Source organism: Branchiostoma floridae, chromosome 18 (genome assembly GCF_000003815.2).
Source record: "Branchiostoma floridae strain S238N-H82 chromosome 18, Bfl_VNyyK, whole genome shotgun sequence".
Lineage (NCBI taxonomy): Eukaryota > Metazoa > Chordata > Leptocardii > Amphioxiformes > Branchiostomatidae > Branchiostoma > Branchiostoma floridae.
The window spans coordinates 6,408,482-6,423,645 of record NC_049996.1 but is presented as its reverse complement, the minus strand read 5'-3'; the positions used below and the strand labels follow the sequence as shown (position 1 = coordinate 6,423,645).

General features: G+C 41.5%; 1 protein-coding gene across 3 annotated transcripts in view; it reads left to right on the top strand.

The window, feature by feature from the left end:
• The first annotated feature begins 4,989 nt into the window (after positions 1 to 4,989).
• LOC118405574 (AMP deaminase 1-like) overlaps positions 4,990 to 15,164 on the top strand; it is a 34,953-nt gene continuing 24,778 nt past the window's right edge. The window contains exon 1 of one of the 3 annotated variants that reach the window (XM_035805122.1): positions 4,990 to 5,143. In XM_035805122.1, the coding sequence (XP_035661015.1) occupies positions 5,006 to 5,143 (138 nt within the window). In that variant the 5' untranslated portion in view covers positions 4,990 to 5,005. Of the gene's footprint in view, positions 5,148 to 5,844; positions 5,995 to 15,164 lie in introns of those variants that run through there. The other 2 variants (XM_035805124.1, XM_035805123.1) reach the window with 2 other exon arrangements.

Here is a 15,164-nt window from a genome sequence, read left to right as displayed (position 1 = left end):
ATTTGGTACTAGTCAGGCCACTCCCATGAATCTAACTATTACATGAGTCTCCGTGAGGTGAAGATCTCATTATGCCTCCAGGTGTGGTTGTACCTATTATTTTAGACGTCATGTTCATGTCTAACAAATGAGCGCTCGAAATCATCACCGAAAGTTGAGAATGAACAAACAAGGCATAGCCTCAAGTGGGAAGTAACAGAACATATCACGAGACAGATACATTTTAATATACAAAGGAGGTTTCTTGTTGATACAAACGTCCGGTGAGAGACAATAGAGGTACGCCTGCGAATGTGGTGAAATTTCATCAAATTGCACTATTTTGGTTTTTCGTCTGCTTTCATTGTATGTGACCCCGGCGGTAGAAAGACTCTCCTGTCCCGAAGTTAGCCTGGCCAATCCACGGTAGACTGGATTCCAGGTTACTTTTGGACCCGCTCGATCTTCATGGATTGCAGCGCCGTGATCTTTACTGTACATGTTATTTGCTTTTGAATGTATAGTCCATTACATTATTTTGTCGTACCCAACAGAAACATACTTTCTAAAGATACTTTACTGCACCTTAAGGTGTTTTATACAAACTGCCCCAAGTGCATAGTAAACATGAACACACTCTCCATGCGTTGTCGACTCACAGTATCTTTGGTTTGGAATGCGGTAGTCACCCTTTGAGTCGGTGTGACAAATGGGCCTGTCATGCTCACGACTGTCTACACATACACGACTTATTAGCCCCAGGCAGGACTGAGTCCGGCATGTTATGACAAATTTTCCCCTTTTTCCGTTTATTTCTATGTTGTAGGACCATTCGGTGCAAGCCGGGCTAAGAAAGCTACGAGAGGTGTGCCTCGATCACAACATTCATGTATATCCCTTAAAGATGAGTCGCGCCCTGGACCGCCTGATCAAGGCAGGCACGCAGGCGAAACCCAACAAAAACATACTGTATTGTCCAAACATTACGTAGTATAGCTTAAAGATACCTTTCTGCACCTTAGGGTGTTTGATACAGCGGGGATTTAGCGTTTCTGTGTTTGTTCAGATCAGAATAAATGCGTTACTGATAACCAAAGGCATCCATGAGGGAGGGCCTCGAGGAAATAAGTACCACATAATCGCCCCCCCCCCCTTCACGGAGATGTAAACAAACCGCCACTGATCATTAGAACAGAACCACTCACACTCACAGAACAGAGCAGAACCATCGCGACGATAATCACGCTTACCCAAAAGGATGACATGTCTCTTCCTCCTCCTGACATCCTCCATGCCCCATCTCATGTTCTCCCTGGAGCGCCCAGCTTCCGATAAGGGCCCCGGCCACCCACGTTACCAAGCGGCAAGCGGGGAGATGGCACCCCGGCCCGTGGCCGGCATGGGCCCGACGAACACGTGTCCCGGAAGTAGGAGGTAACCCTTCAGATTGACGTAACCCCGACGTAAACCCGACCTCACTATCCTTCTGGGCCTCCAAAACGTTCATCGCTAGGTCGCTGCACGAAAACGTGGACGTTTGGGAAAAAAAGCTAGCACAATTCTTGGGACAAGGGCCCGGAAGTCCTTTTTTTGGATAAAGAATAAAGTTCGGGATAAGAAATCCTTCGCCCCGTTTGAGGGTAGCTTTAGAGGGCAGACGTAAAAGCCTCCCCCACCCCAAATCTTTTTCCAGATTGCCCGAAACTGCGACAGGCAGGACTCTCGTCTAGATCACAAACCACCAGGGCACACATCGAACAGGTCGTCATGTACACTGAGTAGCACGGAACAAAACTAAGTCGGCATGAAGAGTGGCTTCTGTATCATGATCATGCCCTACTTCCACGAGTGGCTTCTGTATCATGATCAAATCCCGACGAGTATCCATATTCCAAAATAGGAAAATCCCGACGAGTATCCATTTGCGTTTTAATCACAGTTAGCACGTTTCAAGATCCATACCCTGGGAGCCAGACAGGACCGGGTAGCTAACGAGTTTAGTACGGGGAACCAAGCCAGTCAGCCCGCCGATCTCACATTAGCGTTCCGGGGGAGTTTAACCCGAAGGAGTTATCGCTACCCTTTTCGGGGAAAGGGCATGTGGACCTTACAAAGTTCCAGGGTCTAAGTTATTTTGAAAATTAGCTCAATACACCCTTGAGCCATATCCAGTCCCTGATTCGCTACTGCAATAGCCTGCTGACCAACTGTGGTGTGTTGTAGCTGGCTACCTGGGGTGGTTATCAATCTTAGGTTCTCCTCTCTCTGACCAAGGGCATTGGAGAGCCATTCTACAGTCATCCTGCCAGACCCCTGCACGATAGATACTGAGATCGGGCTGCGGTGTGGTAACCAGGCTCGATCCCGTCTGGCCCCCAGGGAAAAAGATCCACGAAACGCACATATCTTTGACCCGCATATCAACTGAACCGAGAAGTTTTTACCCGCAAGTACCAACCTACCGTAACTTGGTTGTATCTTTCTATCTCCCTGTATGCCACAGAAGGTCGTTTAGCTCTTGATCTCTGAGCAGATGTTATAGAATGGCTTATTCATATACCTACATCAACATTGCAGCATTGGCCAGATGCCTTGATTCCATGGAACCGCTGCCATAAAATGGATTACGCGAAATCCAACACTTATCTGGCCAGGCGCAGACTATTGCAAAATATCAATGTAACATGTAGCATGTTTGAAATAATCTTTCTAATTTTAACGTCGTTTAATTGTATTGATATTTCTTCATGATAATACTTAACTTGTGTATCAACAACATCATACTACACAGCACATTAAGCCAACGTATCGCGACACTACGACACTAGCACATGCAGTCCGGAACATCATCATGACTTACCAAGCATACAATTCCTCAATCATCTCTATCAAGATACAGTACAATACGTTACAAAAAAAAAGTCAAACAATATTACCATCGCCATGGCAATGCTTTTTCATTGCCACACTTTTTGTATGTGTTACGTGTACGTTATGTCATGTCATGGCATGTGTGAACTTTTATGTCGAGGAAGACTAGCGGTGTACCATCTTGTATCAAAGCTAATGGACGAATAAAGCCAATAAAGCTCGTAGGATGACAACAGGCCCTTCCTCAAGCAGACGGAGGGATTTTCGTATGTTGGAACGCCTGTTCGAACGAGCGCTGGAACCCATTCCATAATTCGCTCATGTGTAGAGACTAATCAGCGCCCTCGTCCAAAATTTGGATGATTCCAGAGGTAAAGATGGTCAAGGATCCCAGACGGAACAGCAGAGAAGCGATATATATAACGTTAGTGTATAATGAACGTCCGAGCTAGAAGCGACTGTATATCCGTTAATCAACGCCGGAGCGAACTACTTTCCGGATGGTACCCAGGTTAGCAAATTAAGTCTTCATGTGCATAATTCATATCTATCGCTATTCCTCTCTTTCTCAGTTACATATGTCAATAGCGCTATAAAGGCAATATACGCATAAATTCCCTGATTAATTGAATCCTGATTTGCATGATTAGCATTTACATATGTCAACCCGACGCACTTAAAATCGTGACGATTATGTCTCTTTCAAAGTCTCAAATAAAACGCAGTTCCAGCCGTTCGTGGGCCCTAACGCACTTCAGTAGGGCTGGGTATCGGTACAGTGTAGCGGTACAAAACCGGTTTTTCTTATTGGACCGGTCCAGAAAAACCGGACCTGAAAAAAATAGGTGAACCGGATGTTGGACCAATTAAAAAATTAACAGATTATTTTATCAGGCATTCACACGTTTTGGCTCTTGCAGGTGGAACAAAATAGCAAGAGTGAAGTAGAGTAGAGTTTATAGTAATTTCTACCAAGTTTTACAGCCAATCGCACAGGTGCAGTTAGCGTTGTAGGATTTTAAAACGCCAGTGTAAGTCTCATACTCCACCAAACAGATTTCTTTGTTGTGAAATGGACCATTGGTATGAGTCATACTGAATCAGGTCCAGGTTCAGGTCCGGACCTGGACCTGATCATTTGGACCTGAACCGTACCGGACCTGGACCTGAATTTTCTGTACCGGTACCCAGCCCTGCACTTCAGATATTGTCAGCCCACAGCATGTCCAGAATGCGAGATCCCAAACCTGCAGTACCACTGTATGCAGTACCGCCGAAAGCCGCTAGCAGGCCCTTGATCGAACTTGACCTTTGTTTTCTACATACAAAATCAACTTCTCAGGTTCTGCGGTCCACAAACTCACAGAGGAACATACAACACATGGCACTGAAAACATTACCTTCTTCGGCGAAGGTAACAAACGGAAAATTATGGAATCAAACAATGTTGCTAAAAAACTTACCGATCTTTGACCAGGGCACCTGTCTCATTTGAATACTGTTCAGCGTTAGAAATGTCAAATTTGAAAGAAAACACATTTGATTGGTTTTTATTAGCGACCCTTGAAGTCCGTCAGAGAGTAAGTTACTCTCGCTCTGACCAACGTACCGCACAAACTTACAATTACTGTAGGAAGCTGAAATCACACATGGATAATGTAGATATGTCCATAGGTTGCATGCCAATGTTGATATCTGAGCCTTCAACAGTTGTCATCCATGAAATTTACTTGCTGTGGCCTAAGATATACAAACAAACCTTTTGATATGCATATTACACTTTATAATTGGTTTTGCAAAAAGGTGAAAAACGATTGGAATGGATCTATAAGTCACATTTGTGAAACGGTTGCATGAATGAATGAATGAATGAATGAATGAATGAATGAATGAATGAATGAATGAATGAATGAATGAATGAATGAATGAATGAATGAATGAATGAATGAATGAATGAATGAATGAATGAATGAACGTTTTTAGTTAGTACAACACTGCCTCACAATAGTCAGAAACATTCACTCAAATGTGGAAGTGGGCCGATGTGATCATGCTGGTAGCGGCAGCCTCTTCAAATCACTCGCATCCCTCATCTTCCTATATTTAGGTGATCGTTTTCGTTGGCATGATTGGCCCACTTCCTACGCACGTTGTGATGGCGATGCAAAATTCCGCCCATTTGTCAGCTTTAAATACATTGAACTCAGTCTGTTTGGGAAAGCCTGAGTTCTGCACAATACTTGCTCTCGGCAAAAGACGTTATAGTGAAAAGGCTGCCCTGTCATCTGAAACGGTAGGTAAGAAATCCGAAAGTCACTATTATCGCAACCTTAGAGTGGTTCATTTGCAGGACCATCATGCTCTTGCAGAAAGATGAACGGGTACAAAGATAGCGGAAATGAATCGGTACGGTAATAATCATCACGGCTTTAGCTTTGTACCTTCTAGAAGCAAGCATCAAGTCATATGACTGTGACTTAGTCAATATTATCTGTTGAGACACTCATCATTGTCTGATCCATGCACCAGTGGCATCTCCACATACCGTGTGGGCGGCCGCTGTTTGGACAGGCAGGGCCTGACAATGACTCGTTTACGTTGACGGGTATGTCTATATTCCAGAGTGAAACCTTTCTTCCTACATCATAATCACTCACTAACCTATCAATGAATGTTCTCCTTTGTCCACATCATGACAATGTTGATACCATGCCGCATGAACATACCATAGTGCACCTTTCTGTATCTGTGACAGGAACTGATTGCTACGGCACCAAGTTGATGTTTTTATGTGTGTGTTTTTTAAATAGAAACAACACAGAAAACGTCTTTTATTTATACACTGGTAAAGAAATGAACTAGGTTATTTATATTCTACATATCTGGTTTGGAGAAATACGCAGGATTATTGTTGCTATCGCAACTGTATTTTTGTCTTTATTTAGATGAACATTTGACCTCTTAAATGGAACAACTGCACTCGTATAATCTGTCAGAAAGCCAGGAAAGACTGTCCGAAACTATAAAGTGCTGAGAACATAGGTTAGGAAATCTACTGCAACCCCTACAAATCCTGCGTCTACCCACCTACGGATTTGGGGCATTTGGATTTCAAATGCGAAAACTAATGCCAGTTTAACCGTCGTAAGTAGTATTTCTATTTTTGATTAAGATCATCACAAAATCGGAATGAATGTTGGTGTTCTTGGAAACCTGAATTAGATACTAGGCCGCCTTCACAATATACGTAAACGTACTTTTGATTTTCTCAAGTTTAAAAAAGAGCTGAGAGGTTTTTACTTGAATTCAGTCTAGCGTTTATGCTGAAAACAAATCTAGGTTTAGGTTTAGGAAATTTAAGTGTAATGCACTGTTCTGTTCCGTTCTGTTCTGTGGACGCTTTTCTAGATCAGATACGTCACGACTCCCCGGTTTCAAGATGATCCTTTGTAAAACGGAAACAACGAGAGGTGTGTGGCAAATGCTATTGGACTGTCAATAAGGAAGCTTATTCACATTACCTAATCGCATTATCTTCATGATCTCGGTTATCAAGTAAGAGCGACACGACTTGTCAATAGTCAGTTTGTATTCCAACTCACTGCATCTTTGACCGTCACTACTGTAGTACCTACAGGATCTGTATCTCTTCACAGCCGGGGTTCCAACCTTATGTGAGGTGTAATGAATTTACACATTTTGTTGAAACTTTTCAGCCTATACCTTTTAACATTTTTCTTATATTTTATTTACAACACTGTATATGAGAGTCGTGTGGATTACGCTTCGACGTATCAATTATTTGTGGCAAACCCTACCTTTTGTACGACTGCCTTGCTGCCACACTGTCATAGGGAACCTGTCTCCTGAGGTCCCATGGTGTTCTTCTTGTGGTGCTCAGAGGTTCTCCACATTATCATACTAATTGTCTGTCATCCGGTCGAGCGGGAATTCCAAATGGACCTAATACTCTTCATCACACGAGAGGCGGAATAAGCCGGAATGTCGTCTGAATGAAGATTTTAATACATTCCTAGTTATTCGCAGTACATTTGAAAAATTCTCACTGCATTTCAGATATTTACCTTCGCCAAGAAGGTTATATGTTGGGTAGCGTTTGTGTGTGTGTGTGTGTGTGTGTGTGTGTGTGTGTGTGTGTGTGTGTGTGTGTGTGTGTGTGTGTGTGTGTGTAGAAGACCATCATGACTCGAGGATAGTATTGATATTTGGTATGTGGGTAGGTCTTGATGAGACCTGGAAACGATTAGATTTTGGGCCCTCTAGCGACCTGCAACGGTACTGCAGCGGAACTTCCTGGTTTGATATCTCGAGTTCGGGACATGCTCAGGCTCTTGATCCTGAGAGTAATTGGTATAGGTTTGGCCCCCCTAGTGACTTGCTTTGGAGCTGCAGGGCAAGTTTAGTGTCAGATTTTGGAAGGGAATAACTCGAGAAGGAGCTGACGGATTGTCTTGACTTTGGGGTATGTAGATAGCTGAAGTGATGCTTCATGTAATTACATATTATTAATGCAAATTGGTATCTAATTTGCATAGTTAATGAGGAAATTGTCCCATTAGAGGACCATTGCAACATGTGGCATTTGTAACTGAGAGAGAAGAATATGGGTAGATATATATTATGCAAAATAAAGACCTAATTTGCATTATTAATGAGGAAATGCTATAAATGTAATGTCGTTGTGGTAAAGGGTATCCGCAGGTGATTCAATTTGCAGCCTCTAAACAATGGGTTCCTATACAAAAAAAGAGGAGAAAGCAACTGTTAGTAACTCAACTATCTGACGTTACTGGCACACAAACATACCCTCATATGAAAGCCCGACATCTCAGCTATCCGAAAAACCACATTTCGGCATGAATCTAACGGTGAGAACTTCCGGGAAACTGAAAGATTGACCCATGACCTCAAAACCGCACCACAACCCAGTGAGGAGGCCATGTGCTAGGACAAAAAAGTCCCAACTTTATACCCCCTGAAAACCACACAAACTCAGCTTTTTGGCCCTAATCACAAAGTAGAAACCCTCCCCTGTCACACCCACCTCAAAACTGCCAGGATTTCTACCCATTTGACCAGGAAAAAAATCTTGAAGTTTTAGGCCCTGAACTATAATCGACCACCATCAATTTGCATGGCGGATTGACCTGCGGATCCCCTAAATGACGGGAACTTCATACTTGTAGCATTTGGAAGCTATGTACAGGTGAACAGCGTTGAATATTGATTATGCAAATGATGTCCTCATTTGCATAGATTATCAGAAAATACGATAAAAGCATTCTTTCTTAATTTAGATCGTGTACGTCTGTTGTTCGGTGAAGGAGATGATTAAGTAATATAATTTATGCAAATGAGGACCTTATTTGCATTATTAATGACAAACACAATTAATACAGCAATTATAAAGGGTAGGATCATTTGGCGAAGGTATGGGGTCGTAGAACACTAGTTTATCTTGCAAATGAAATCTACATAATTATATTGATTGATCTTCTCCATCCAAATGATAAACATGGGCAATCTATCTTACGAAAGAAGGCTATGATATAATATTCTGATGATTGGTTCAAATGAGGTCCTTATTTGCATAACTTAGGATTTCAAAGACGGAAGTTCAGCTTCTGTACCGTGACAAGCCGCAAGTGGGCCCAAACTAATCATTTCCAGGTCTTAAGACCTAGTCATATACCAAATATCAATACAATCCATCCAGGTATTCTCGAATTATGCTGGTCTTTTACACAGATACACAAACATACCCACAAACATTATCGAAAATATAACCTTCTTGGCGAAGCAATGGAGATGTCCCGTGTTTCCATAGTAAAAGAAATAACTCCTCGCATAGTCTGATTTTACTTAAATAACTTGCCTTAGCGTACATGTCTTTCATGTGGCATACGTAAAAACACATATATAACCTGGTGGATGTGAATATGCGCGAACACCTTTTCTCTTGACATATACCCATTTTCTGATTGGACAGCTTTGTTTCTGTTTAACCTATCACGTGAAGAGATGTGCAGCAAATCACCGATAACAGTAATAAAGTAAATGCATCTAAGTTTGCGGGGATTTAATTTCGCGGTAGCGGGAAAAAACTGTCCGCGATGGTTTTTAAGTTCGCGGTAGCTTCGTGCACTGTAGGCCCTTACTGCAATAGAAAAATGATCGTGGTGGTTTTAAGGTTTTCACGGTAAATAGGCAACGCGAAAACAGCGAACATAAAACCACCGCGAACATTTCTGCATTTACAGTAGCCGTTTTTAGAGCATTCAAAACGTTTTGTTGTCTCGCATCAAATTACTTTCAGCTTAAAAGTCTGTGACTACCAGCAACTCGTGCTGATGCAAATACTGCGCGTCAAATGTGGCGGACGAATGAATAGACTAAACTTACAAAAGAAAGGAGCTCTTCAAAGAGGCCACAAAATTCCATCCGATTTTTTCCACGTGAACAGACAAAAACTACTCTCTTCTAAACCATCGTGTCTAAACATCACAGAACCTGCATATTTTAGTTCCTTTTTCTTAATCTCGAGAAGAAGTATTGTTCACCTCCCACAGATGCGGAGACGCAGTGCCTACAAATTGTGTCATATATACGGAAAATCAAGGAGGTTACAGTCTGGTGCAAAACATTCTGTCCATGCTGAAATAGCTCTGTATCGAGTATGATTTGGTACCCTGTCATGTTGTAGCCCGCGTGTGGCTGGTAGATCTGCCGGAAAAGATCTTTCCGGAAAAGGCATAGTTCACAACGCGGCATAAATGAACATCATATCTGCTTAATGTAACGTTATGGACGTTGCATTTGAACAACATTGAAAAATATGCATCTGGGATTGATAGGCATGTTATTGTCAAGGTATAACAAGAATGTGACCAAATTAAACCCAATGAAGATAATGCTCTTATTTGTTTAATTATCATGGTACAGAGATAAGATGCGATAAAAAAAATATAAGATACAATGCTTTACTTGAAAGTCTGTGTTGATAAGATTCATTCTGGATGAGGCGAGGGCGCCCTAGACATTTTAAATGTACTACTTGATGAGTGACGTAATTTATCTGCATCACAGATGCAATAATTGATTATTCATTCCTTGACAAATGCGAGTTAGACAATCATTCGGGTATACCTTCAAGTATTTCATGTTTATTACAGTTCGGCTGTGACCCAGAATATAAATACTATGGTACCTTAGTTACTTTGTGGCCTATGACCTTCGCGGGGCGACTTGTGAGGAGTTGCACGTTTTTTAGACACACGACACCAGCCAGTGACATCTGCCCGGTCAGCCGTGAAGGATAGCCGACAGGTGCCATGGTCAGGGGTGAGGCAGACCTGGTGGATGGTGAGATATTGTAAATGTAGAACTTTTCGCGGCGGTTTTATGTTCGCGGTTTTCGCATTGGAAATTTACCGCGAACTTAAAACCACCATGAACAGTCCTTTTTCCCTCTACAGCGAAATTAAATCCCCGCGAACTTAAATGCATTTACAGTATTCAGAAACCAGGACCACTGGTGGTTTGTACCGGCATCCCCAGGTCCTCAAATATAAACAGCAAATCAAAACTTCCCATTGTGTGGGTGGGTAAAACCTGATCACTTACTTGACTTTTAAAGTCCTATTGTCAAGATGGCATCTCAAAACTACACCATTTACATATTTATTACTTCAATTATGGTCCCTATTTGATGCATTCAGTGCCCGTGTAAGGGTCCTATCAAAGAATAACTTTATTGCATGACGATCGTACACGGTGCAATGTAAGTAGAGAAGGAAGGGCACTGTTCATCATTACTTTAGACACGTCCATTCAATGACTGAACACACTGATAGAAGCGGTCTGGCATCTTTCCTTTTCAGGTTGTTTCAACCGGAGGCTGGAAACAGATATCCAAAACTTGAATATCATTCCCGGCCGACACCCTTCTTATCTTCTTTCGTTTGAGGCTACCAACTTCAACTTGCTGAAGACTTTGTTGTCTGTGTACCGACTGTAAGGTTTGATCCACTCACACGGGGAGACCCCCTAGTATTTTCGATAAGTGTGGCGGGTTCTTTAACGTGCTTGGGGTGTGGCTCCCCCCAAAACACTGGACCTCAATTTGAGGTCCTATCGGAGGGACGGCTCTAGGTACTCATTTTCACCCGAGTGAAGTGAAGAAAGTCGTGTAAAGGGCCTTTTCCGGGGGCACACGATCGGTGACATGGCAGGGTTCCAACTCGGGATCTCTTGGGCCTGAGCCCAACGCGCTGCAGATTACGCCACACTATTTGTGTGTTTGCGTTTGGGGTGGACCTTCCATTAATTGAACACATTTCACACGAATTATCCGTTCCCTTCTTCAGTAATTTGGCGCTATCCTGAAACTTAGTATTCCCCTACAAATACAATTCAAAACGATGTCAAGCATCATGTTTAGTCACATTTTAATTCCAGGGCGGTTAGTAAAAGACTGCCAAAACGTGGACTGCATTTATCCCATCACGCTCGGGCGCACTTAGTCAGGGGCTCCCGGGCTCGGGCGCACTTAGTCAGGGGCTCCGCACTTAGTCAGGGGCTCCCGGGAGACCAGAAAAGCTTTTAAAGCAGCTTCCCAAAGTGGACCCACAAGACAACAAATGCATTTTGCGCCTTAACCACCATTAACAACACATACGCAGGATCACAGAATTTTTGCTTTCGATGTTACAAACTGGTTACGATGTTGTAAACTGGTCTTTTGTTTGAGAGGGCACCAGTAGTATAGAGACATGCAAAAGCTCATAAAAACAAGATGAAATTTGTTGTTGCTGAGGCAGACTGATGAAGCATGTAAGAGCGCGATATTCTGCAGGTTCGGTGCATGGAAGCTTTCCTTTGATGTGTTTAATAGTAAAAAAAATACTCTCAAGTTGGAAATTATGAAACTGTACTGATAGGCAGACATACACATAACATACAAATAGCCACCAGGTGGCTCTTAATGGGCTATGGAAAATCACATCATTTAGAAAGAATCGAGGAACTTTAGATGGATCGTTATGATATTTAGTAGGTGAAAAGAGGTTGGGAAAACGAATAGGTCTATATCAAATTCGATAATGATCCCCTAGCGCATTCTAACAGGCTGCAGCTGATATCTTGTGTTCTGGATACGCTATGGCCCTGATTCTTGAGTGGTAGACCTGCAATGGCCATTTCTGTTTCAGACTGCGAAAGAGGATAACTCAAGATGGTTTCGATAACTTGAGTGATTATTTGCATAATTGAATACAGGTTATGCAAATTAGGGATTATTTTGTTAAGGATCAATTATAAGTAGACTTCCACGAAGATATACCTTCGCTAAATAAACCAGGTTTGTTATGTAGAATGATGCCTGCAGACATAAATGTGTTCCTCAGTGCATTTTGTTTTATATGTTATTTGATAAGGTCACACAAACTCTTATCAACTAGAGTTCGGTTACCTCATACTTGTTTGTGTTTGTGTGAATTTTATGCAAAATGATATGAATTATACAATTTCCTCATTAATTATGCATATTAGGTCCTCATTTGCATAACTTGTATATTATTATCAACATCCCTCCTTAAGCTACCTGCATGCCTAAAATGATGACTCCGTTGTTCCTCTCTGCAGCTATTCCTCATTGGAATGTCTTTAAAAAATGCCCCTGTAGATCCAAAATCAAATGTTAGGGGCTCAAACTTGCCGCACTTTGTCATGAAGCTAAAAAGTATCTGAATGTCCAGGACAAGAGATACATGGAAGAAACTGCTATTACAGAATATTCTCATTAATCTCGCAAATTTACTATTTTGCACAATTACTATTTTATTTTGTACAAAAAGACGGTAACTATATGCCAAAAATCATGAAAATCCGTTGTACCTTTCGTGAGTTATCCTCTTGATGGAACGGTTTACAGAATTTCGCAATTAGATTTCGATTTACATAATCAATACTAAATTGTATCAAGTATAACTTAAGCTATCAGCATGCCCAAAATCATGATGATTCGCTCATCCCTTATTGACTTATTCTCTTTCAAAGTCTGAAACAAAACCGGCTCCTGCAGCTCTAAAACAAAAACGCTAGGGGACCCAGACATACTTCTCTTACTCCCTGCCCTCTTCCTCAGTTACATGTGTGACAAATTTTAAAGTCTTATCATGGAATGCAGTGGATTTATGAGATTCCTTCATAAATCATGCAAATTAGCTTCTTATTTGCATAATTAGTATCTCATTGTGTAAGTCTTCACTCAGGCTACCTACACAGCAAACATTTTATTATTGATTATAAAAATGAGGTAGCCATTTGCATAATTGATATCTATTGACATTTCACTCTTTCTCAGCTATATAGGTGATAGGTTTGAAAGTCATATCATGGAATGCAGTGGATTTATAAACTTTCCTCATTAATTATGTAGATAAGCTTTTGATTTGCATAATTAGATTTCTCTCATGTAAGTTAGACTAGGCTATCTGCATACCAAAAATTATGACGATCCGTCAACACATTCTCGAGTTTTTCTCGTCCGACAAGTTTGAAACCGGTGCCAGCAGTTCCAAAAAGGCCGCAGCACCTACTCTCTGCCCAGAGGGCTATCTACCACTCAAAAATCACGACCACAGCATGGACGTTCCGCTGCAGTACCTTAGCAAGCCGCTAGGGCATTATCGATCCTGACTTTCGTTTTTCCGACCCCTACCCACCTACCAAATATCATCAGGATCCATCCAAGGCTTCTCGAGTTATGCTGTTTACACAGACAGACGCACACGCCCAAAACATAACCTTAGTCATTATGGCAAAGGTAATAATTAGTAAGAGAGAGATTGACAGAACTGGTTTATCTAAACTCACACAAGACGGCAGTGCGACGACTAAATTGCTTTGTTCAATGTACAATAGAGAGGATTAGGTCCATGTTTTGACCTGAACCTGATTCAGTATGTGAAAACTTGTGAACGTATGATGCTCAAAACAATGGTCCATTTCGCCACAAAGAAATATGTTTTGTGGAGTATTCGACTCCCACTGGTGTTATAAAACCCTACAAGGCTAACTGCCTCTGTACTATTGACTGTAAAACTTGGCAGAAATGACCATAGACTCTACTCTACTTCGCTCTTGTTATTTTCCTCGACCGGCAAGCCCCAAAACGTGCCTGATCACATCATGTGAATGCCTGATCATTTTCCAATAGGTCCAACATCAGGTTCACCGAATTTTGTCAGGTCCGGTTTTTCTTGACCGGTCCAATAAGAAAAACCTGTTTTGTACCATTACACCGTACCCACCCCTAGTTCTGATCCATCTAAAAAAACTATTGAGAATGATTAAAACGTAACCTTTGAAGTCTAATAGGAGTTAAAATCTCTACACAATATGGCAAAGTAGTGTTCCTAAAACGTGACGTTCGAAACTGACTGAATTTGTCTACATTTCTGAGGTCCCTACCACGTGCTTTAGGGAAGTTTAGAAATCCACTGCACTTCGAGATAGGACTCTCAAACATATGTAACGGAGATATATAACTGAGAAAGAAAGGAATATTGAAAGATACCAATTATGTAAATTCCCATTTACATCTAATCACAAAGTAGATTAATTCACCACTCATAAGGCCAATAAAGAGTTACTTGATATACAAGGGGTAACCTATATCCGTTATATATATAAACACGGTATCTAGGGACAGCAAATCGACGGAAGTTGGTTTTATGCCGCAATATTTAGTACATTTTGCAATCTGTAACCACCATGTGTCGACTTGATATCCCTAAATATTTTTTTTCAATTACAACGAATAAAGATTACCTCGCTGATAACGGTGAACTAGCTTTAACGCTTATTTTGAAACACTTGTAGATTTTCACTTTCACCATCATAAAACTTGGAGGTATACTTTTACAGGTATACTTTTCCTTCTTGGGAAGACTAAGGTCAAAGCCAATTTTGGTCCCTTAACAGCTTGCTCTAGAACTGCTGAGGCGTTCTTGTTAAGGTCTTTCCAGGAGAATACTGTAACTGAACAATGGAACCACAGATGTTCGGCATGCAGGTATGTTAGAAAGAGACGTATGCAATCAAATATGGATTATGCAAATTAGAAATGAATGTGCACCCAAAATGGAGAAAATCTATCACCCCAATGTTTTAATGATAGGAGTTCTAATAACGTGGAACATTTGTACAGCAAGTAAATCTTATGGATGACATCCTCTGCAGACTGCAAAAACTAGAAGCCAGGCGTCGTGACCTGTGCCGCAGCTTTGCAA